Raw genomic sequence first — 23,348 nt, forward strand, 5'->3', positions numbered from 1 at the left:
CTCATCTCACCCGTCAACTCTACTCATTGCACCGCGCAACCTCAATGTTCTTTATCTCGGCTCGCATTGCGTTCCTCACTGAACGAATTTTCCACCACGGTCCTTCAGTGCCCCAAGCACCGGTTACTCTATCAACATTTGTTTGTGTGTGCGAGTGTATCAAATAAATAACCCTGAGATGCCCGCCGCTGTAGCAACCATGCTGTGTATTTCCAGTGAACCGCTAAATGAGACTCTCGTACTTATCCAACCCGCTTTTCTGCTGTGGCCTCTGCTGCTGCTGAAGCCCGGCCATGCTGTTCATGCCCGTGTTACCGTTCATCATGGTGTTCATGCTCCCGCCAGATGCCATTCCCATGCTACCCATATTCATTCCAGGCCGCGAGCCCATGCTTCCCATGCTGCCTATGCTGCTCATACTGCCCATCGGCTGTTGACCCATCATACTCATGCTGCCGGCGTTGGTCGCAGGCTTGCTGAATGCACTCATGCTTGATTGCACTGGCGGTGTGTGACTGGGTGGAGGCGGCAGGCTAAAGCCGGATGATCCGGATAGGCCTGTCGGGTTGCTGGATGGCGGTGGTGGCAACGAAAACGACGATGACTGTGACAAGCCTGGCCGTTGCCCACCAAGCGACAGGTTGGACATGGGCGCGCTTATTCCACCAAAAGCGGAGCTCGGAGGTGGCGATATGGAGCTACCGGACGAAAAGGCCGGCGTAGGTGTTGAAGACGACGCCCATGGGTTGGAGGTTGCCGCCGACGCCGTTGACCAGTTGATTGTCGAGCTGGATTGTGCCGGCTGGGCCGGAGTCTCCTTAACCGGTTGCAAGGGCTTCGAGAACTGGGTCGATGTCGGGCTCATCGTTTGGAATGAGGCCAGATCAGGCGTTACTGTACGGAAACTAGGTTGAGGCTTGGCCGATGGAGGTGCTGCCTGAGTCGGAGAGGGACTCGACCACGAGAATGCCGGAGTTGTGGACCTACTTCCAGGCGCGGGCGAGGCAACTCTTGCAGAGGCAGGCATCTCTTCCCAGCTTGAGAAGGCATCTGACGTTGACGTCCGCGTCGTCTTGCCTTTGACTAAGCTTTCGAAGTCGTCTTCTGCACCTCCATTGTCAAACGTGGTTCCGCTGACGCCGCCGAACGCCATAAAATCTTCATTGGGCGCGGATGTGCTGCCGTTGGTGCCAGAAAGCTCTTGCAGCTTCTTGGACTGCTCGTCTTCCACTCTCTTGGACAGTTTTTTAATAAGGTCCATGAAGTCCTGAAACTGCTTCAAGTTGAGCAAAGGCCCAAGACTCATGTGCCAGAGAATTGGGAGGATGTCAATGGCGACAAATTCAGCGTCGGCAGCTTCGCCAACTACGCGTAGAACCCCGTGAGCTGCCATCATGACAGCAGGCTCTTTCGTCTTGATGGCCCTGATCAACGGGATGATTTTCTCCTGCATGGTGTATTTGTCCAGCATGCTTGAAGACGACGATGGTTTCTTCTTTGCAGCACCAAACGCATCAAGCCCATCATCTTGCCCGTCCGGTGTGCCACCGCACAAAACGACAAAGGCCTGGCAGCCTCGCACCTTGATGGCGAGACTGCTCGTTTTGCTAAAAACAGCTGCAATTACGGGAAAGAGCTCATTCTTTATAGTGCTAAAGTCGAGAACTGGCAGAATAGACGGCAGGCCTCGCAGAGCCGCATCGACCACTGCTGGAGTTGGCGCTTCGATTGCAGCGTAGACGACAGGCAGAATGTCTGAGAATATGTCAGCACCTTGTTTATACCGGGGGTTGGGCGTGTTTCATTTACCATCTGTAAACTCCTTGCCATTGCAGTTGCTACAAATGGTTGACATGTGTTCAAGCACCACCATCAACCCGGCATCTTTGGTAGGATCCCTCTCCGGAGGCTGGTCCTTCTTAGGAGGCGGGGCAAAGGTCGCTTTCAATGCTGGCCGTACTTTTTCAGCGAAGACACGTCTCGCAGACGGCAGCAAGTCGATGATGGTGAAGACGTTCTGCAGGATCAGTGCGATAAGGTCCTTGTCTTTCATCTCCTCGAGCAGTGCTGGCAGAAGTTTCTTCTCCATGACTGTCTTGGGGAACGAGGGCATAACTTTGACCAGACCCCGCATGAACTGAGTTTTCTCGTTTGGTGTTTTTGCAGGGAAAGCATCAAGGAATCGGATGGTGGAGACAAGTACGTTGTTGAAGTATTCACTTTCTTGGAACTCTTTGGCCGTGAGGCGTTGTGCTGGTCGACGAGTGATGAGCCTTGGTAGTACGTGCTGAACTAGCTCCTTCGGCAGAGGGCGAGACGATAGGAATCCGTTCGACGCAGACGGCACTGTTGAGGAAGAGGAGAACGTCCGCTTGTAAGTTGACAAGCTGCCATGTGACTCTATGGGCGAGCGGTGGGGTGAGTTGTAAAGAGCAACAGCCAAAAGACCTAACGAGAACATGTCGGCGAAGTTGGTAAAGTTGTTGTCAATGACAAAGTCAGGCGAAGTGTAGTCGAGATCAAGCTGCACAAACCGAGGCAGCCGAGGGTCTGGGTTGAGCACCTCCGACAAGCTGACAGGCTGGAAGGAAGTCGGCTTGTTAGAGCCCTCGGAAGGACCGCAGAAGGCCAAGCCACTGATTTTCCAGTCCGACTACCCCAGGTTAGCGATCATACAGGCTCTTATGAGCTGAGCTTGTTCGAAGGGACGGGCTGACCTTGGCATTCACAATGATGGCATCCGGCGTCAGATTTCCATGAACCAGACCAGCGTTCTCGTGCAAGAACTCGAGAGCTTTGCTAATTTGCAGCAACCCCTTCTGGATCTCGAGCTCGTCGATCTCCAGTTCACGCCGGCGGCGCACGCCGTCCGAGTCTTCAGTGACGTAGCGGCTCGACCGCCCGCCGACCCCACCACTCCGTTCTTGATCGTCCTTCTCCTGTAGCAGTGCTGCCAGCGAGCCTGTGACAGCCTCGGTTACGAATTGAAGCCCGCCGCCCCTCGTCTCCTCAACGGGTTCGACCAGCTCGAGGACGCTCGGGTGTCTCAGCTTCGCCAGGCTCGAAGCCTCCTTCTTCAGGCGTTCGATAACTTCTTCGGTAGCGCGCTTGAAGGCGGATGCGCTCGACCGGCCAAGGCTGCTACCATGCCCGTCGAGAGCCTTCTTATCAAAAACGAAAACGCTGTAGGGCTTCCCCGTCGACTTCTTCTTGCAATCGTAGATCTTCCATGGGCCGGCGGACGAGGTTTGAGTCGAGGAGATGGAGTAGTTGGCGGTGATGTTTGTCGAGGATATCGACTTGAGCGCCGAGGAGAACATGTTCGTTGTCGTTGGCGTCGTCGATGTAGCCTTTGTGTCTTATAGGGAGGGTCTTCGTCGTCAAGGCGGAGGAAGGGCAACTCGAGAGGACTCGATCGTCATGACGGCCACGCCAAGGGGGTAAAATATGAAGTTGCGACAAGTCGGGATTCTGCAGTCGGTTGCGCACGCTATGGGGGAGAATGGCAGGGCCTTTGTCTGTGAGATGGATGCAGACCAGGAGGGGCACGTCAGATGCGTGCTGACAAGACGTCAGGAAAGACGAGACAACCCTTTGGGGCTTCGTTGCTAACACGAGACTTGTGTCTCGCTGCACTCGGAAATAAAATAAGGGAGGTATAGGCAGGGCGCGCAGCGGCAGCGGATTGATTTGACGAGTTGGTTCGGAAGCAGATGTTCAGATGCGGGCGTTGCAGCCGCGCCAACTTCCACGTCGCTGATAGGCAAGAGAGTCTCAAGGTACAATCAGCACGATGCCCATCCCATGCAATTACGACACCCCTGCGTTTAAGGCTCGGCAAAACGAGTTGGGCACACCTTACCTGAGCTTGGGGGGTGCAGTACAGGGGGCAGTGGGCTGCCCTTGGAGGCTTAGACCAATCAGAGTTGTCGCTGACCTAAGCTCGCGCCCTCAGGACAGCTTTCATGCACCTCACCTTGCTGTACCTAACACAGCGGGACGGTTCCGGAGCCGGGACCCTGAACAGCACCTAGGCGACGAAGGAAAGCGACGGCTTACACGTCCCAAGGGTCCGATAACGCTCCGATTTCTGACTCTTTTGCTCAAATTGCGCCCTCCTCCGGCCGGAATACCACCCTCCCTCGTTCTTCTTGTCAAGCATTCGATTAGTCAATTAGATTCGCCGTTGATACCAATTGACGGATTTTCGTATTTGGCTCTTCGAAAGAGTCACCCGTCGTTTTCACCAAAGCAACTTTGCAACTTTTTCTGGTTATATAATAGAGTTTTGGGGATACTCACCTCCTTTCCGGATTTATACCCACAAACAACACACCGCTACCCGTCGCCATGATGCGGCGACTCTTCCCCCGCGCCGCCGGCGCCCTCAGAGCGGCTCCACGGTGCTCTCCCAGGTTGGCCACCAACTGGCAATCGGCGAGGCTCTACAGCATCAAGCCCGAGGCTGCCTCCGTGGCCAAGCCCCTCGGCCTCGATGCTTCAAAACTCACAATCGAGAAGACCAAGAACCCGGGAACTCTGGGCAACCCGGCAGAGCTCGTCTTCGGCCGCAAGTTCACAGGTCAGGTTTCCCAATCAGCTTCCCGCACAATTGCACACTGCTGACCTTTCCGCCACAGACCATATGCTTACCATCGAATGGAACCAAGAGCAGGGTTGGCTCGATCCCAAGATCGTCCCCTACCAGAACCTCTCTCTCGACCCTGCGACCTGCGTCTTCCACTACGCCTTTGAGTGCTTTGAGGGTATGAAGGCTTACAAAGACAAGAACAACAATGTCAGGCTCTTCCGCCCGGACAAGAACATGGCCCGCCTCAACAAATCGGCCGCGCGTATTGCCCTGCCCACCTTCGAGCCCACCGCTTTGATCGAGCTCATCTCCAAGTTCGTTCAGCTCGACAAACACTACATCCCCGACGAGCGCGGCTATTCCCTCTACCTCCGCCCGACCATGATCGGCACCCAAAAGACCCTTGGCGTTGGCCCTCCCGGTTCTGCCTTGCTCTACGTTATTGCCTCCCCCGTCGGCCCTTACTACCCAACTGGCTTCAAGGCCGTCTCTCTTGAGGCCACAGACTACGCTGTCCGTGCCTGGCCCGGCGGCGTCGGTGACAAGAAGCTCGGCGCAAACTACGCTCCCTGCATCGTGCCCCAGCTCGAGGCCGCTAGCCGTGGCCACCAGCAGAACCTTTGGCTCTTCGGCGAGGAGGAATACGTTACCGAGGTCGGCACCATGAACATGTTTGCCGCCATCAGGAACAAAGAGACTGGCCAGAAGGAGCTTGTCACTGCGCCCCTTGACGGCACCATCCTCGAGGGCGTCACACGCGACTCCGTTCTGTCCCTGGCCCGTGAGAAGCTCGTGCCCGAGGGATGGATGGTCTCTGAGCGCAAGTACACCATGAAGGAGCTCGATGAGGCTGCTTCGGAGGGTCGTCTCATTGAGGCATTTGGTACTGGCACCGCTGCCATTGTCAGCCCCATTCGCACCATCGCATGGAAGGGGAAGTCCATCAACTGCGGTCTCAGCGAGGCCGAGGAGTCTGGTGAGATTGCTCTGAGGATGAAGGGCTGGATGGATGCGAGACAGTATGGCGATGAAGAGCACGAGTGGAGTTATGTTGCTGCGTAAATTATCAATTGGCAGAGCGAGCGGCCTATAGATTTGTAGATATCCAAAAGGAAAGCGTGGGCTTTGAAATGGTCAAAAGCATTTAATTTTACACCCCCGACTAAAAGTATACAGGCTGCTGCGAAGTTTTCAACACTTCAGAGCACCTGTAAGGTGAATGATGGGTCGATCTGTAGCAACCGGTGACTCATGATCAGGGATTGATGAATCGGCGCATACTCTGTTCATATACAATCTTCTCATGAAAATAACACTTTCAGCATTGCAGCCCAAGAATCACTTGCGTACTGGAATTAAGAGTGTCCAAGTCGTCGCCACGTAGCTTCACGTCCCCGCCATGAGACATCATCAATACAAATCCAATCGATCATTCAAAGCGACCCGTGAAGATCAGATGAGTCTTCGTAGTGCAAGAAAAGTGTGCGGAAAAAAGAAAACTAGTTCAAAGGCAGGGTCATATACACTTTTCTGGAATAGAAGACATCGCCGCCGGATATCGAGGGCGAGCTCCCTTTCCTCCTGTCTTTCTCCTCTTGCTCTTCCCCTCTTTCACCGTATCAGAAGTGTCCATCCTCGCGGCTCGGTGTCTTTGTGTGTTCCGTTACCCCATCCCCTTTCTATAATCTCAAACCAGGCTCCGGATAAAAAGTGATTCGAGGTTGTCGCACAATTTCGTAGTAGGTTGCAGTTCTCCTTGTTCACTTCTCGGGATCCGGCAGGATACCCTCCTTTTCTAATCTCCGCCTGGCCTCCTCAAGGGCCCAGGTGTCAAGTCTACATTGCCAAGGCGGGTAACATTAGCCGCGGCTCTGCCCCAACATCAAAATTACCTCATGCCGAACTCAATTGGCATTGAAACATAGCTGCAAAAGCACCTTCAAAAGACGCAGAGGGCTGCAGACAGCGAGATACGTCTCCCAGGGAGCATAGAGGAAAAGGCCGGCACTTACGAAGTGTCAGGCTTGAAGGCAAGGACAACGCCGGTGGCGATGATGCCTCCGCAGAAGAGGGTGTAGAAGGGCGTTTCCCAACCTTCCTTCTCATACTTCTCGCCGGGCTTGACGCCCCAAAGCCAGCCGGTGGGGGGATCGAAGTCGGAGCCACCGCCAGCGCGGCGGGTCGTCACGGAGAAGGCCCTCGCAGAGGGAGCGGTGATCTTGATGGCGCGGGCGGCACGAATGGCCGCAGTCGGACGTATCGCCGTCATCTTTCGGTTCGGGTGAGGTGTCTTGTGTTTCGCGGTAGGAGGAGAATCAAGACGTCCCGATTGACGTAGATCCGGCGTTGAATAAGGTGAGAGGGTGAGGGGTGCGTTTCGCGGGCGCGCGATAATCGGAGTTTACGTCGTTGGCAGCACACGGGTGAGGTTGTTGGACTGGAGTTGGATTCTCGGATCGACGTTGGGATGGTTAGTCATCCGGAATCACGTGATCCCCATTGACTCCACTCCCATCTCATGAGACCTGAAAACTCGGTATGTTCTTACCTCTTTCTAACGTAAAGTATGGTGAATATAATAAATTGATAAAATCGATCTGTTGAGTCGATAGCACGTGTAACTTTGATTTGTAGTTGTGATATATCCTCATTTTTGAGATTAGGTTGCTACATGTATCTGTATCCTTGACTGGATTTCTGTCCCTCTCTGAAAGATTGAATGGCTCTGCTAGGGATCGTTCGCAACGTCGCCAAGTCCAGTATGTCACAAGATACTCAAGCGAGATGAAAGGGCAAAGGTTTATCCTCGATTTCCTGTATGCGCAAATGATCTCCTCAGTTGCGGCGCCAATGCCTATCAACATAACAGAATCCTGGCAGTATATCCTTCTGCCGCAATAAGCCAATGCCGTATACTCCAAGCCACTGCATACCTCAATAAGCCCCGTTTGTCATGTCGTTAAGTATGTCCCTGAGAATGACTTTATCCTTCATAAGTACCTTTTCTCCAATTCTTGCCCTCTTGGGCTGAGGTCGACGATTCTCTTTGTCAACACCCAATGCCAGCTTCGGGGTTTTGCGTGGACTGAACCCCTTTCGTGGGCTTGTGTTTCTCGCCTTGTTAGGGGAAACACCACTAGCTGTCATTTGCGTTGCTGTATCATCGAAGACATGACTGTCCAGGGCGTCGGGCGGCAGGTCGTAGATCCAATCACGTTCCTCCATAAGACCGATGAACTTGCTCAGCATTTCATCCTTCCCGCTGCCCTTCAAAGTGCTCTTGCTTCCCACAACAAGCAACTTCGTCTTGGCACGAGTGAAAGCGACATTGATGCGTCGCCAATCTTTCAGGAGCTCGCCGATGCTACAGCTCTCATTACTACGAACCAACGAAAGGATGACCACATCCTTGTCTCGTCCTTGAAACCGATCGGCAGTGTGCATTTCCACGCCTAAATGGCCACGAAGGCCATGCTTCAATAGTGATAGCTGAGAGCGGTAGTGCGTCATCACTCCGATTTCTCCGTCGGGCACCCCAACCGTAAGGAGACCCTCGACGAGTTGAACAACGATACGAGCCTCAGCCGGATTGACAATACGGTTGCCCTTGGCCTCCTCTCGGGTATGAGGCTGCAGAGTGTCGGTGTTGATGAACCGCACCCGAGCCTCGCTGTCTAGCAAGTCTCGCAGCCAGCAGCAGCTTTCTGTCATAGAAGTGCAGAACGACTTCGGTGTGCCTGACTTAAGCATGGACGAAGAGTCGTAATGGAGACTCTTTAGTGCATTCATGTTTGGCACATCAAGTTTCTTGAATCGCAGCTCCTCAGTGCCACATCGTAGTCGCCCGTGGTAGATGAGTGTGTTACTGAGAGTCATGACGTCTTCACACATACGGTACTGATGCTCCAGGTTGACGACGGAATCCGGGTGCGTGTCAGAGAGAAGCTTGAACAAGCTCACATCAAGACCACCTTCCCGAGCCTCTTCATTTTGAACCAGCGGGGGAAGCTGGTTATGGTCTCCAACGAGGACAAAAGTCTTGGCCATCCTGATCGGCCCCAGACAAATTGGCAATGTAATCTGGGACGCCTCGTCGACGATGCAGTAATCGAAAGTGCGTTCGTTGAAGAGCGCATGGCCGACACCGAGGCAAGTGGTTGCAACAATGGGTGTGTCGTGCCAAGCCTCCTTTATCTGTTCAAAGGACTTCATAGGCTGGCCTGCAAGAATTGCAAATTGCTGAACATCCGGATGGACTTTGGCGGGGGCCCCAAGACGTAGAATCGGTGTCTTGTCGTCTTTGAGCTTTAGAAGAATATTGTCGACTGCAGTGTGTGTGTACGACGTGAGTAGAACGCTTTTCCCCTGAGATACCAGAGCCCGAATGATATGAGCAATGGTAGTTGTTTTGCCCGTACCGGGCATACCAAGTACCAGCGCATAGTCCTCGGCACTCATCACTTTCTCAATAGCTCTGTGCTGGTCGACGTTTAAGCACTCTCGATCGGCAACGACGTACTGAGTAGGTGCTGCCTTGAATCTGGGAGGTACTAGGTCCACCACGGCGCGGCGAATCTCTCTAGAACCGAAGACGCCTTCGGCCATGGTCTGAACAAGGTTGTTGCGGACAGTAGCCATGCCATTGCTGAACTCGTCTTTGTCAAGTCGGTAGCGAATAGGTGCCTGTTTGATCTTGCCATGAGATTGGCCTGCGGCACATCCCTCTGGCACAACCTCCATGATACTAGCGAAGACTTGATTGTCAGTTTCATCAAAGCCAGGTTGCTTGATGCGTGCGTTGTGGAGGCGCCGGTCGACCGCTACGCTGATTCTCTGTTTGCGAACGGAGGTAACGTAGCCCAGGGCGAGGGCAAAATGCCCTTGCTCGTCTGATACAACCACGGGCTCTCCTACAGCAAGTTGAGACTCCAAAAAAGAGTGGTTCGGGTTTGGGACACGCTTGAGGAAAGTATAGCTGAAGCGGTTGATCTTTGAAGTTCCCAAGTCCTCGGACCAAGAGCCCTCTTCGATAATGACGTCGGAGAAGCATCTTCCCACCTTCTCCCTGGCCTGGCTAACCATGGTCCAGAGCTCCCTTTTGAGCTTTTGTGTCTCTTTCTCTTCCTTGGTCAAGAGATTTTCCCATTTGAGGAAGAATTCTTGGTGTTTTGGCGTAAGGTGTTTGACAATCTCGTCGAAGCCCTTGTCCATGCCGCTTGTCTCAGCATTGCCGTCGTCGGCGAGCTTGTGGTAGATGAAACACGATGTTTTCGCATAGCACTTTCCGCACATGTTCTTACTTCTCTTCATCGGTGGAAGCTGAACGCTGCGTTCTCTGATATGGCACGCCAACTGGTTCCGCTGCATGATCATGTGACGTAACTCGTGCCGAATCGTTGGGATACGCATAGTTTGCGACGTTTCCATGTAATAGAGGATACCGTAGACGATGTTAAGGTCGTATCGGTCAGAAAGAAGAAGGTTGTAGAGCGCCGTTTGTGCCATGTGGTTGCTGTTGGCGTGCTTGCCCGTCTTGACTTCGAATGGGACGGTCAGAGTTTTGACGTCTTTGCCGTCCCTCATTGTGACTTGCACAGTTGCATCAATGTTGCCCTTGAGCCCATACATTGGTGACCAGACATGTTCCTCAACGTCGAGTAGTTTGCTGACGCACATGTTGGCCTTTTTTCCATTGCGGTCATGAACGACAGCATCGAGCTTTTGTTTTCATTAGCGGCGAGAATAGGCAGGCGACAGAAGGGCTTGACATACATTCGGCTTAGAGGCTACAAATGCCGTAGCCCAGCAGCTCAACTCCGTCATCTTTGACTGAAGATGTTCCTTAGCAATGCTAGTGCTGACCTTGATCTTATACAAGTCTTCGATATGCTTCTCCATAACTTTGTCAATGACGCCGCTGAGGAACCGCAAATCCCATTGATTGGCCAAGAGAGCTTCTTGGAAAATTTCGTGGAGCATGGTTCCATATACCAAAGGTGCAGTCGCCTCGCTGGTCGCTTTGACGCGGTCCTGCAAAACTGCTCGACGCATACAACTGAATGAATCGGCTACGACCGTGGCCGATATTAGCTGATCTGGATGCAATATCAAAATGTTGTGTGAATCATCAATGATACATTGGCCGCTTGGTGAAAAGCTTCCAATAACATGTACGTATGCCTTAGCGTGTGCAGGCGTTTCGTACCAGTCGTCGCGGAGATGAATTTTCCTCATGGCCTTTGTGTTGTCGACTTGGACGATCAAGATCTGATTGCGTGTTAGCATTGATTCGGATTACCAGGTGAATCTGCTTACCTTCTCCACTCGTGACAGCCCGCGCTCATCCGCATAGTCATTTTCTAGGACATTGGTCACCAGATATCGCTGAATGGCTTTGGGTTTTTGGCTGTTCTACCTTATTCTTAGCATATGCTACCGTGGCAGCCGTTGGTTGGGACGTACAGCTGTTGTAGACGACTCGTGGGGTATTTGGGCCGATTGCGTCGCGGCGAGCTCTGCCGCGTCGAAGTCGAAGTCTCCGCCAAAGTCGTCTCCAAAGACATCCTCCAGGTCATCTTGCTGAGGGACGCTAACGGTTTCCGCAGCAGCATGTCTTGTGCTCGTTGGCGCCTGGGATGCGGCGCTCACTTTTGCGCTCTCCATAATAGTCTCCGCAGCTTCAACGATGTCGTCGTCCAAGTCGCCAAATTCGTCGTCCAAGTTGACATCATCTTGTTGAACAGCCTGTACAGGTTGAGCAGGAGGTGCAGGAGTAGGCGTGCTCTGCCTGGCATCTTGTTTCGGATTTGAAAGGCTAATACTGGCCTCAATCTCAAGAAACGTGTCGTCGTCGAACTCATCGAACTCGTCAAAGTCGACATCACCATAATCGGACTCGGCCGGGGCCATATTCCCTTTCAAGCCAATTCCTAAATCTTGTGCAACACTGGAGTCAAGGGTGTTGCCAGAATGAGGCAGCTTCATAACCCCAAGTGGCTTTCGTGAAGGCGAGAGGGTCGGTGGCCTCATTGTAGCCGTCTTTCTTTTTTTGAGAGATGGAGATTCGTCCTCACGGTCCACAGACGGCTCCGACTCCTGAGGCGGGCTGTTTTCGTGCATGCTACCTGTGACGGTATCTAGAAGCGCTGTTACGAGCGAATTCTTTGAGCTGTCGGTCGTCTCCCGGGTCAACGTGCTGGTCAAGGAGGGTGTATCCGAGCGGTCGACTCTTCTTCTCTTGGGCCAATTCAGACCACAACTTATGGCTCTCCGCAAGCCACTGTCACCCGCAGAGGGGTTTGCGTTTTTGGGATTCCGCGGAGATGAGGAAAACATCAAATTGGCGAGAGTCGGATTTGTGATACCTAGAGGTGTTACATTGCCATTGCTGGTGAGCGAGAAGCGATCCCAGAGCTCCAAGGTTGGGTCTGCGCGTGGCGACTTGAATGCTTCGCTAAGCTTCTTCACATTAACCGCCGGCGTGACAGGTTGCTCGTGGGGTGTAGGGGAAGACATGGGTGATGAGCTTCTAGCTCTCTTGCGGCCCTTCCGGGGCATCATGGGAGAGAGGGCGGCGGCGTAGCTCCGATTGCTCTTGTCTAGTTCGTTATTCCATAGAACCCGCTCGCTGGGCGATATCTGTGTGTCTTCTTGTTTGGGCGCGTTGGACTCCATCAGGTCGCGCCAGCTCAACTTCGTTGTCGGGGTGATGGCTATGTCATCTCGAGTCTGTCGGATGCCATCCTCGTTTCCGCTGCCATTTTCTTGGTCCGAGGCCTTAGCAGACTGAAACTGGAATTGATTCAGCTTGCTCTTTGTTTTGTCGGATACGGGGGCGAGAGGTCGTGATGTTTGGGCGTTAATTGGATTGCTTTTGGAGCGTTGCCACGAACGGTTCTGGAACAAAGTTAGCAAGTGTCTCGCGGAAGGGCCTGTTCTGTGGTGCACCTTTGACGGCAAGCCAACATGCTCCGAGTACGACTTCTTGAGAGGCATATCGGCAAGTCGGGCTCTTTAGTGAGCATAGAAAGTATCACGGATTATTGTGAAGATTTGATCAAGTCAGTGCAAGGGTCATGAAGGAAGTCGGGGGACCCCTCGACCAAGTGACGGCACTAAAGTGGTGGTCCTGGTCCCTCGACGCGCTCGGGACGCGCTTGCTCCACGCCTGTTTAATTCGCGTCGCTGCACGTTCCCGGGGTTATGTGGGGCACCTCAGAGGTACAAGCCCATGGCCCCTGCAACAAGTCCACACACCTCGGCGTCGCGACTTTGGATAAGCGTGTCTGATTCACTACCTGCGGAATGTCTTGCGTTAGTGGAGTGCGGAGTACGTGCATTGTGTGTCTGTACGGATACTTCCCAGAGGTAAGGCCACAATAGGTAGGTAGTGTTGTCGTGTTGTTCTGATGTTACGTACTTTACGTCAGCACATAGTACATTGATAGAGCACCGAAAGCTTGCATAGGAGAAACTCTCTGCCGAAGGCCCGGCATGCTCTGGTCCCGTTCTCCACTTTTCCAAACCAGTGGGCCCACCACAGCTTCAACCAACCTGAGAGCTTAGCCCGCGACTGCCTACGTCAGGACTCTGGAGAACACCACCAACGGATGAGCCACCTTTGGATGAAGCCATCAACCCAAATCAGCACCAACTTCGCTCAACAACCACGCTTCACGTGTTTGACTGGTTTGGTCTATCTGAACGCACATTGTACAACTGCCAGGTCGTCCGAGACCTGGCATCAATGTTGACAAGATGGCCTCAATGGATGATTCCAACTTTGACCAAGACGGATATACGTCTCCTGACTACCACATCCCACCCCCGGAGCTCACGCTTCTGCAGCGTCTTTTGTTTCGCCGTCCCGAGAGATATGTCGAGCACATGAGGAGGGTGCTCGCCGCCTCTGCCAAGGGCATGGGGCGCCACCCCACCCAGGAAGAGGTGAACATCCTCTGCCACCTTACCTACAAAGAGGCCCAGACCGTCGCCTGGGCAGTCCCAGCAAGTGCCATGCTGGCGGCTGCTCTGACATGGACAGGGCGTGGCACCTACCGCTTCCCGTTCTTCCAGCCCAAGTTCAAAAAGTTCAGCCCCGATGTGTTTCCCACCGCGATGGCGCCGCATCTGCAAGGCCGCCTCGCGAACCGGATGTGGCACATCACAAGGTTCTCCGCCTACTTCGTCTTCTCCAGTCTAGCCGTTTCCCCATTTATCGGCTCGTATGCGACCACAGTGGCCATTACGACCGCTCGACGCGATGAGCGTCTCAGCCAGTTTCGCAAGGATATGAAGCCCGAGAGGCTGGTCAAGAGCCATGCCGAAACGCTACCGCTAGCAACCCTCATCCGTCATCGAGAGATGACAGCTGCTCTGATAAGCCAGCTAGAGAAACATGTGGCCAGTTTCCCCGCTGAGGAGGAAATTGCCGCCCAGTCAGATCACCCTGACAAGACGGAATTTCCGGACCGGGCACTCCGCCTTGCCCTCATTGAAGGTCAACGCAAGATTGAGGAGCAGCGAAGGATTTTGGCTCATATCGATAAACTCATCGAGAAGAGGAGAGACAGCGGCGGCGATGACACATCCGCGCAGAACAAGGACTACGTGGCTCTCAGCGACTTGAGAACCGCCAGTGGCTATACTCTGCCTATGGAGCCCAATCGTGCTCCTCCCATGAGCTATTCGAGTGAGCCGCCATCTTCGGAAGGACGGCCTGGCTGGGGTTGGGGTCAGAAGGGCTCGTCCTCTCAGCAAGGCAGCAGCAGCAACAAGAACAACAACAGCAGCGCATTCGACGACCTGGAGATTGACGACGCATCGCCTCTCGCACCAACCCCCAGGTCCCAGTCATCGGTCCAATCTGGCTCAGCGTGGGATCGCGTTCGGCAGGCCTCGAAACAGCCGTTGCGAGCGTCTGGCGGTTACCAGGCCCAGCAGAGTGAGTCCGAGGCTTACTACACGTACGATGCAGTCGACAAGGACAAGGAAGCGGAAAAGGACAAGGCCCAAGCAGAATTCGATGCAATGATCGAAAGAGAGCGGAGGGGCGACACAGGGCGAGGCGGTGAGCGGAATAACCGCTGGTGATGTGTACTACTGCTGCTGCTGCTGCTATAAACCATTCTACTTGACTCGGGCTCTGAGAGCAGCCAATCTCAAACTGATCACTGCTGCACTTGTAAAAATCTCATCTACTTACGCTTTTCTTAACTCCGACCAATGTAAAACGTCGCTTGCTCTATGCTTCCTAAAACTCCCAGAACCATTTCATGATTTCCTCCCGTGACAGCAACTAGTACGCGTATCGGGTTTCTCTCATCCGTCCTCCTACGCTAGCCAGCGATGCCTTCCTCTTGGTGGACAACAACGTTCCACGGCCAAGCCTCCCACGAACATGTCGTTGTATGCGCAAGCCCCAGCTCATTACATAAAGTGCGTCGGCCGCCAAAAGCTCTTGTCCCACCGATGCCACACCGCCGTCTTGGGCGGCGTCTTGGCCCACCACTCCCGAAACTGCGGCGCGCCGACCTCGTCCCCGAACCGCTGCACTAGATCCGGCATGAACGTGCTCATCGATACGCCCGGGTCCAGCAGCCCGTCGCCGGTCTCGGCGAAGCTGAACTGCGAGGCCCTGGCCCTCCAACCCCTCTTCTCCGCCGCGGAGACCACCCCGGGGGCGACGACGTCCTCATGTTGCCCTTGCTGCCGCTCCGCGACGCCGGGCGCCGTCGAGAACTCCGCCACGGCGCCCGCGAGCCCGACATAGAACGACTCCGACACGTCCGACGCCTTGGCCAGCGAGAAGATGCGGCTCGTCGACGACCGCACGGCGTCACGGAACGGCATCACGTGGAACCGGCAGTTGGGCCGGTAGTAGTCCTTGCACGAGCGCTCGTGCCACACGCAGTCCCGGCCCCTCGCGTAGTCGCACCCAACGCCGCGCATGCTCAGCGGGCGACTGCTACTTCTTCGCAGGGGGTCAGGGAACGGCATGCCGGACCAGCACGGCAGCGCGGCCGAGTGGTAGTACGTCTTGCTCCAGCGGAAATCGAAGACTTTGAGGGCCTCGAGCTCGTTGCTACCCGCGACGAAGCGATCCGAGCCGTAAGCCAGCAGGGAAGAGTGCGTCTCGAAGGGCTGGTACATGTCTCGGTAAAGCACGTCGTAGGGTGACGGCGTGCGGACATCCAGAAGGCGGACGGTGCCGTCGTCCCAGGCGCTCAGAAGGAGGTCGGAGTGGCCCGCCGGGCCCGGGTTGACAGGGTGAATCGCGCGGACCGTCTGTTTCCTGTCCGGGTCGATGCCGCGGGAGGCCAGAAGTGACGGGTTCTTGGATGCAAGGGAAGGGGTGAAGCCCGAGGGGGTGACGGTGAGGTAACGGATTGGGTTGGCGTCGCCAGAGAGCGCGCAGACGATGGTATCGTTATTGAGCGCCTTGGTAGAGTGAACGAACTGCGTCGTGCCTCTCTGGCCAGGAACGTCGAATGTCTGCGAGTCCAGCGGGAGGGTGATCTTGCCCGTTCCTCCAGCGATGTTCAGAGGGAACAAGCTGACGGTGGCGCGGCTTCCGGCAACCAGAGACGACTGGTTGGGTAGTGTGTCTATTGATCCGATAGACGTCCACGTCGTCGCCTCAAGACCTCCCATGGGCGCCGGGATTCTGTAGGTCGCGAGGGCTCTGCCGGCGCTGCCCGGGGCCGCCGACACGAGCTGCAAGTCGCCGTTGGCCCTGCCGACAAGAAGACCTAGCTTCCCCTCCGGCTCGACGAGGCGGATGGCCGTGACGTCGCCCACTCCCGCACGGTAGCCCTTAGCCTTACCCTCCATGCGGAACCAGGCGTCGGATTCCCCACGCCCGCCGCTGTTGAGGGGCCTAAAGCGGCCGACGACATCCTCGCCCGCGCCCCACGACACGAGCTCCCAGGTGTTGTCGAAGACTAGGCGGGCGTCGATGACAGGATGGAAGGGACGCCCGGCGTTGGTGTAACCGGTGAAGTAGTTGCCATCCCGGCAGTGGTCATCCGTGTAGGCAATGGGCTGGAAGGCCTTTGTGTCCCAGGCCCGCGCCTGGCGGGTGAGTGTGTTTGCCAGGACATCCCATCTCGGGGCCTTGCCCAGCGGGAGGGACAGGAGGGGAAAGCAGGTCCTGACAAAGGTGCGCCAACCATCCTCGCTGAGGAGGAGATGGAGGTGCTTACACGACGAGGCGAGGTGGGCTACATCGCGGGCGGTTCTCAAGTGGGAGACAATCTCCAAGACAATGTCGTCTGGCAGTTGGTCAAACATTGTATGTTTTGGTTCTCTTGGTTCCAGAGTTTGTCCGAAACCTCTGTCTATCTTGTCTGGCGGTTGGTTTTTGTGACATGAAGAGTGATAACTGATAGAATGAGATGAAACCCAGGGTTGTGGGTTGTGGGGAGGGTATGTATGGTGGAGGAGGTCGGGATACTAATGGATGAGATGGAATGAGAAGGGGTCTTGGAAAAGTATTGTAGCTATTGTTGTGAAGTCCAGTGGGAAAGCTTGCTCTAGAATGAGTGTGTCTTTGAAGTACAGATAAAACCCCAGGCCTTCATGATCAAATTCCTAGTGTGGCGAAAAGCAGTTATTTAAAGAGCTGTAAGAAACGTGCGTGCGTGCAGTTGAAGGATGATTCAAAAGAGTCATTCATAATGACTGGGGACATGGCGCGCGGCAGCCTCTGCAGTCAGGATTGCAGGGATTGGTGGCCCGCCTATGACACAATGGGTTGCCTAACTAAGTATCCGTATATACCTAGATAAATGCACACCGAGACAAGCGCTCGGTATGCAAGTCAGAAGTTAGCCGACCGCCATGGCACTCATAGCCCCCGGTCCATGTTTCTGCATCTCTAGTGATGACCCCGCTGTTAGCGCAAAGTCGCAACAACTCTAAGATAACGCCAGTATGGCACCGGCGACATGAGCGATGAGGTCCTGATAACCACTCCGCATATCTCTGACGGACTAGAGCACTTCCTAGGTAATGATAAAGCAAGGGTGCAGCCTACATCCACCATCAAATTTGGTTCTCACTCTTGGAAGCATGCACCGTCTCGAGTCACCCGTCCCATCATCATCATCAAGCCACCGACCATATAAGTGTGAGAGTTGAGTCGAACAGCCTATACTATATCCAAACACTTACCTCCATTCGGAAGAATGGGGTCCAATCTCATACCCATCCTTATCGCGAGCGTCGCCGCCTGGCTGCTCTACCACTTCGTTGTCCACCCTCTCTTCCTCTCATCGCTGTCCAGGATTCCTGTCCCGCACTGGTCATGTCACATCTCTCCCCTCTGGGTCCTCTACTTAAGGAAGACGAATTGCCAAAACCGGACCCTCCATCAAGCGCACCGCAGACTTGGCCCAGTTCTGAGAATAGCCCCCAATGAGCTGAGCCTTGACGGTTACGATGCTCTCAAGACGGTGTACCAGGGGGGGTTCGAAAAGGATGAGTGGTACTCCATCTTCGATAACTATGGGTGAGTTCACAACCGACATAACATCGAAGCAACCTTATGGCTCCACGGCTGACGGCGCTACCGTAGCGTCCCTTGTATGTTCTCAACCCTCCCCTCCAAACCTCACTCCCTCCGCAAACGCATGGTCTCAAACGTCTATGCCAAATCCTTCATCCATGCCTCCGAGGCGGCCGGTGCCCAATCTCGCGTGATTCTCTTCGGCCGTCTCCTGCCCCTTCTCTCGGCCTCGGCGTCTGCTGAAACCCTGAGCTCCGACGGCATTGACGTCTTCTCCACCTTCCTCGCCACCGCGATGGACTTCATCACGGCCTACATCTTCGGCCTCCGCAACGCCACGGATTTCATCCGCGACAGGGCCTACAGGGACCATTGGCTCCAGCTCTACCTAGCCCGGGCGAGCCACGCCTTCTGGCCCCAGGAGCTGCCGCGGTTGACGGCGCTCTGCGCCAAGGTGTCCCGGGGCAGGTGGAAGCCGTACCCGTCATGGGTCGACGGTGCCAACGCCGAGATCGCCGCGTGGAATAAGAAGCTGTGCAAGGCGGCTGGTATTGCTGAAGAACAGGAAGAACAAGATCCTGCGGACGAACCCGTTGTGCTGCGCGCCCTGGAAGCCGGCATCGAGAAGGAGCGCCTCGCAAACGGCGAAGCGTCTCTCCTCTACCACACCACGATACTCCAAAAGGACCTCACCGTGGCTTCCGAAGTGATGGATCAAGCCCTTGCTGGCCAGGAAACCGCCGGCATTGCCTTGACATACCTCGCCTGGCACCTCTCCCAATCGCCCGCCCTCCAACTTTCCCTCCGTCGTGAACTGCTGACCCTCTCCCCGTCCCTCGCGATGCCTTCGGACGCCTCCCTCCCCGCACACCTCCCGGACCCAAAACAGGTTGACGCCCTGCCCCTTCTCCACGCCGTCCTCATGGAGACTCTCCGCCTTCATGCCCCGATCCCCGGTCCGGAGCCACGGCGGACTCCACACTCCCCGCCCTGCCGCCTCGGCGGGTTTCACGTCCCGGGCGGCGTCCGTGTCGCGGCGCTGGGCTACACGCTCCACCGCAACGCCCAAATTTTTCCGCACCCAGAGACCTGGGACCACACGCGCTGGATGGCGGACTCGGATATCGACGACGAGCGGCGCAGGGAGATGGCGCGGTACTTTTGGGCGTTTGGCAGCGGCGGCAGGATGTGTGTCGGCTCCAACTTTGCCATGAACGGTAAGCCCCAACAGAAAAAGAAAGAAAAAAAAGAAGAAAAATGGAAAACATTCCTACGAATGAAAAGCGCCGAGAAGTGACTTGCTGATGATCTGTTGACGTAGAGATGAAACTCATCGCTGCGGCGATTTGGACAAACTTCACAACCCACATCGTGGACGACACGGATATTGATCAGGACGACACTTACACGGCTAGACCAATAGCCGAGCGCCTGATTCTGAGGTTTGAACATGTATAGACATGGGCGGCCGAGATATGGTTGTCCACCACGCTGCTGGTAACAAGAGGACTCGGGTTGCCCTATTGCGCATCCATGACTTGGGCCGAACTGCAACATGCTCTCCCCTTTCAAATAGACTTTATTTATTCATCTTGAGCTTTTTACTTGTTTGTTTCATCCAGGATAGTGATCCACATGACCCAAGACTTGCTGTTGAGTCTGCGAGTGCCTATCTACTACTTACTGTCCTCTGTCAACTAATTAGTGCCCAAGCAAAACCAGACACACTCGCCACTGGGCATAGTGTGAAGCACTTCACATTACCCATGCCGTCCTGGCAGCCCTCGACATCGCTTCACTTCAGGTTATACAAACCCAACCCACCTTTTGGACATGTCGTCGCGGCGTGCAGGGGCCATAGGCCGATAGCGCACTCATTGCGATACGAAAAAAGCGGTCGCCGCAGGATTATACTTGGGTTAGCAATGCGGGAATTACCTTGAACAAAGTCGACAACATCACGCACCAGGCTATGTAAGATATCATCCACAAGCCGACGCGCAGGCGGGGCGGTACGCTGTCCTTCCATCGGAAAGAGACAACAACGCAGTATCAGATTGCTACCTATTAAACAAAAACGCTGTAGAGCCTTACGGCAATGTTAGGGAACGTGGAAATATACTTGATGACCCGAGACCCATCAAACCGAAGAAGCGAAACCATTTACGCAAAGATAGGATGCCTGTCTAGTGCTTTTCTCCGCTTCATGCGACTCTAGAGTCACTCACTTTCGTGCCGGGCAGGACCGCGGCAATTACGCTGCCTCGCCTCCCGTTTGCTTCACCTCAACAGGCTCGATGTCGTCCTTCTTTTCCGCCAAGGTCGCCTCGATTACAGGCTCACCAGCAGTGTTGGCAGCAAGGGTCTTGACCTCCTCCTTGGGCGCCTCGACCTTGGCATCGACGAATGCGGGGGCCTCAGCCTTGTCCTCTTCTGATTTCTCTTCAGACAGGTCCTCGGCGGTTTGGTCCGCCGCAGGAACCTCAGCCTTGGTCTCAAGCTCGACTGCATGGGGTTCCAGCGAGGCACTTTCAACCTTGGGGGCCGGCTCCTTGGTAGTTTCGGATTTTGATGACTCCTCGACTTCGAGAACCCCACTGTCACCAATACTCCAGCAAGTCCTAAGGGGAGAAAAGGACAGTGTAGGTCCAGACTTGGCCGCGGCGACGGGAACCGCGCTCTTCGCTACAGGGGCCCTACGCTGGGGGCCACAAGCACGTCCTTTCCTGGCATCAGAGAGCGGTGCCTTCTCCTTCTCTTGGACATCTGCAGCAGGCGGCTCATCCTTCTTGGGAGCTTGCGGGCCAATCTGTAGGCGCTTGTTGAGATCGGACAAGAAACCAGCTTGAAGGGCGGCAATTTTGCCTCCGGCAGGCCTAGCAGGAATAGCTGGCTTCGGCTTCGGTGCGGAATCCTGCTCCTTGGAATCGGCGCCGGACGGGAGAGTCTTGGTGGGGCGGGCGGGAACTTGAGGCTTAGGCTTCTCCGAGGCCGCGGGTTTTGACTTGTCGTCGCTGCTCAGGGTGTGTTTGGGCCTCGGGCGCTCGGGGATTGAAGGTGATTCCGCAGTAGCACTAGACTCGGAACCCTTCTTCTGGGGACGAGCTGGCACGTGGGGCTTATCGACAGGGGACTCCTCCGTTGGCTCGGGAGTATCCACAACAGCCTCGTGCATCAAACTTTCGGGAGTATCCTCCCAGACATCGCGACTCGGGAAGCGGTTCGAAATCCCCGGGCGGGTTTCCTGCTTGGGCTGTTGCAGGGCGATGGACACCGGCTTTTTCTCCTTGGTGTGGATGCCGCGGGCTTCCTGCTCTGCAAGCTCTTCTTGTTTGCGAGCGAACTCAAGGGCGGGGTTCTCGACGGGGTGTTCGGAACGGCGCCTAGACGAAGGACGTTCGGTTTCCGTAGGCTCAGGTGTTGAAACTTCGGCGGTGTAGTTCACGCTATCGGGAGCATCTTCCCAAACGTCCTTGCTCGGGAACTTATGGCGAGGCTTCCATGTGTTGGCCTCAGACTCGGGCTTCTTCACCTCCGTGCCGTCCTCATCGAACAGCGGCTCGTATTCTTCAACATCTTCCAGAGGAGTCGAGGTCGGCTCCGTCTGCGATTGGCTGCGGTAGATACTGGTAGGTCGACTTGTGGGCTTACTGGGGGCCTTCTCCATCTCGAAGGTACTGCCGGAGCGCTCTGGCGGGGGCTCGACGGCTGGCTGAAGGTCGTAAGGATGCACATCCTTTTCAAGCTCATCTTCGGCTAGGATGGGTGCGCTGTACTTGTTCTCATGGCCAGAGTCGTGGGAAATGAAGCTCCTGCGGCGGTTGTGGGACTCGTCGACGTGGATTGTGCCTTCATCGCTGCCGGGGGTGGCAGCACTCTCAGGCGAAAGCTCGGAGTGGGAACCTGGCCGGGGGCTCAGAGGAGACTTGATGCGCTGAAGCTCGGGAGAAGAAATGCGAGAGGTGTACTCCTCGGACGCCTGATACCCAACCTCCTCGCTAGGAGTACCGACATAGGCGGCGGAGGTGCCTATATTTGTTAGTCATTATCTTCGTCGAGGGTTTGCTCATGTCGACTTACCCATTCCGGAACCCCGGCTGTGGGTTTCCTTGACAATCCTGTTCAGATCCGTGCTGCTCAAGGCATAGTCGTTTTGGCGATCGTGCAGAGAAGGCTTGCAATCCTTTTTCAGGGAATCAGGGTGCTTCTCGTACCAGGCCCTCTCGAACTTGTCCTTGGGGGGCGCTGAGGTATGACCGTGGAGACCGTAGCTGCCGGGGGGCAACTCGTTGAAACCGCGCGAACTATGCTTACGAGAATGGTGACGAGGAGTCCCCGAACGGAAGCCATCGGCAGCGGCGGAGCCAGGAGCCGGGGACGGGGCCTGGACATCGCCAATATTGGGGTTCATGGGCACTCGCTGACCGATTTCAGGAATGCCATGCTCCTCGTCGCCGAAGGCACTCTCCGACCTTTGCGACATGGCACTAGAGCTTGCCTTCCTCCTGAGACTACTGGGCCTAGTGGTATCGTCGCTGCTGGGCCTGCCGATGCCATAGGAGGCCGCCCTGTCGGAATCGGTGCGGGTCACGGCCATAACCTTCTGCTTCGCACTCTGGGCGGGAACAGTAGGCTTGGGGGCATGGAGCTTGAGATCCTCAGCAGCGAAGCGGGTGTGCTCAGGCGAGGTAGGCGTTTTGGGCAAGCTTTCGCTAACGACGTCATATTCATTGCCTTCCTCACCAACAGAAGGCATCGAAACGCTGCCAGGACGGTGGAGGGGATCTTGTGAGGATAGGAAGCCATTGCTTGGAGACGAACGGGTGGCCTTGGGACTCTTGGAGAAGGGGCTCTCGTTCAAGGGCGAGGGCGCGAAACGATCGGGGTTCGGGGAAATGGAGCGGTCGAAACGCTTGATGGGACGAGGAGGGATCTTGGGGACGGACGAGGTATTCGTGTTCTCCTCCCTGTCCTGACTCCTAGAAGGCCGGGGAGGGATAACGGGAGATTGTACTGATGCAGCCGACATTTTGTGTTTGTGTGATTTGGTCGATGACGCGAGTAAGAACCGAGTAAATGTTGGCAAACAAGCTTAAGATGGACGTGAGATCGAAGGGTGGGTTATGGTCGGAGGATATAAGGTTTTTTGTTCTAGAAGAAACTGGAACCTGAAGAAAAGAAGAAATGTGCGGTTAGTTCACAGGTTCCTGGCGGTGTACCAAAAAGCAAGGAGCAAATTATGCCCCCTGG

General features: G+C 55.2%; 8 protein-coding genes across 8 annotated transcripts; 3 read left to right on the top strand and 5 right to left on the bottom strand.

Annotated features, from left to right (window-relative positions):
- Nucleotides 1–223: 223 nt before the first annotated feature.
- On the bottom strand, nucleotides 224–3,320 carry GLRG_08823 (clathrin-coated vesicle protein; the record flags this gene model as incomplete). The annotated part of the gene is made up of 3 exons (XM_008099373.1): nucleotides 224–1,755; nucleotides 1,810–2,653; nucleotides 2,718–3,320. 3 exons carry the CDS (start codon nucleotides 3,318–3,320, stop codon nucleotides 224–226), a joined length of 2,979 nt encoding a protein of 992 aa, XP_008097564.1.
- Nucleotides 3,321–4,350: 1,030 nt separating this feature from the next.
- Nucleotides 4,351–5,653, top strand: GLRG_08824 (branched-chain amino acid aminotransferase; the record flags this gene model as incomplete). Its single annotated transcript, XM_008099374.1, has 2 exons — nucleotides 4,351–4,582; nucleotides 4,641–5,653. 2 exons carry the CDS (start codon nucleotides 4,351–4,353, stop codon nucleotides 5,651–5,653), a joined length of 1,245 nt encoding a protein of 414 aa, XP_008097565.1.
- A 698-nt stretch (nucleotides 5,654–6,351) lies between these two features.
- GLRG_08825 (NADH:ubiquinone oxidoreductase 11.6kD subunit) lies at nucleotides 6,352–6,860 on the bottom strand (the record flags this gene model as incomplete). The annotated part of the gene is made up of 2 exons (XM_008099375.1): nucleotides 6,352–6,427; nucleotides 6,604–6,860. 2 exons carry the CDS (start codon nucleotides 6,858–6,860, stop codon nucleotides 6,352–6,354), a joined length of 333 nt encoding a protein of 110 aa, XP_008097566.1.
- A 665-nt stretch (nucleotides 6,861–7,525) lies between these two features.
- Nucleotides 7,526–12,586, bottom strand: GLRG_08826 (DNA replication factor Dna2; the record flags this gene model as incomplete). Its single annotated transcript, XM_008099376.1, has 5 exons — nucleotides 7,526–10,309; nucleotides 10,364–10,858; nucleotides 10,907–11,002; nucleotides 11,054–12,487; nucleotides 12,539–12,586. 5 exons carry the CDS (start codon nucleotides 12,584–12,586, stop codon nucleotides 7,526–7,528), a joined length of 4,857 nt encoding a protein of 1,618 aa, XP_008097567.1.
- Nucleotides 12,587–13,348: 762 nt separating this feature from the next.
- GLRG_08827 (uncharacterized protein) lies at nucleotides 13,349–14,683 on the top strand (the record flags this gene model as incomplete). The annotated part of the gene is made up of 1 exon (XM_008099377.1): nucleotides 13,349–14,683. The coding sequence occupies one exon, from the start codon at nucleotides 13,349–13,351 to the stop codon at nucleotides 14,681–14,683; it is 1,335 nt and encodes a 444-aa protein (XP_008097568.1).
- A 336-nt stretch (nucleotides 14,684–15,019) lies between these two features.
- Nucleotides 15,020–16,882, bottom strand: GLRG_08828 (uncharacterized protein; the record flags this gene model as incomplete). Its single annotated transcript, XM_008099378.1, has 1 exon — nucleotides 15,020–16,882. One exon carries the CDS (start codon nucleotides 16,880–16,882, stop codon nucleotides 15,020–15,022), a length of 1,863 nt encoding a protein of 620 aa, XP_008097569.1.
- An 896-nt stretch (nucleotides 16,883–17,778) lies between these two features.
- GLRG_08829 (cytochrome P450 family protein) lies at nucleotides 17,779–19,556 on the top strand (the record flags this gene model as incomplete). Its single annotated transcript, XM_008099379.1, has 3 exons — nucleotides 17,779–18,101; nucleotides 18,168–19,315; nucleotides 19,420–19,556. 3 exons carry the CDS (start codon nucleotides 17,779–17,781, stop codon nucleotides 19,554–19,556), a joined length of 1,608 nt encoding a protein of 535 aa, XP_008097570.1.
- Nucleotides 19,557–20,352: 796 nt separating this feature from the next.
- GLRG_08830 (uncharacterized protein) lies at nucleotides 20,353–23,127 on the bottom strand (the record flags this gene model as incomplete). The annotated part of the gene is made up of 2 exons (XM_008099380.1): nucleotides 20,353–22,127; nucleotides 22,179–23,127. 2 exons carry the CDS (start codon nucleotides 23,125–23,127, stop codon nucleotides 20,353–20,355), a joined length of 2,724 nt encoding a protein of 907 aa, XP_008097571.1.
- Between the last annotated feature and the right edge of the window lie 221 nt (nucleotides 23,128–23,348).

The sequence above is a fragment of the Colletotrichum graminicola genome (assembly GCF_000149035.1).
Source record: "Colletotrichum graminicola M1.001 genomic scaffold supercont1.41, whole genome shotgun sequence".
Lineage (NCBI taxonomy): Eukaryota > Fungi > Ascomycota > Sordariomycetes > Glomerellales > Glomerellaceae > Colletotrichum > Colletotrichum graminicola.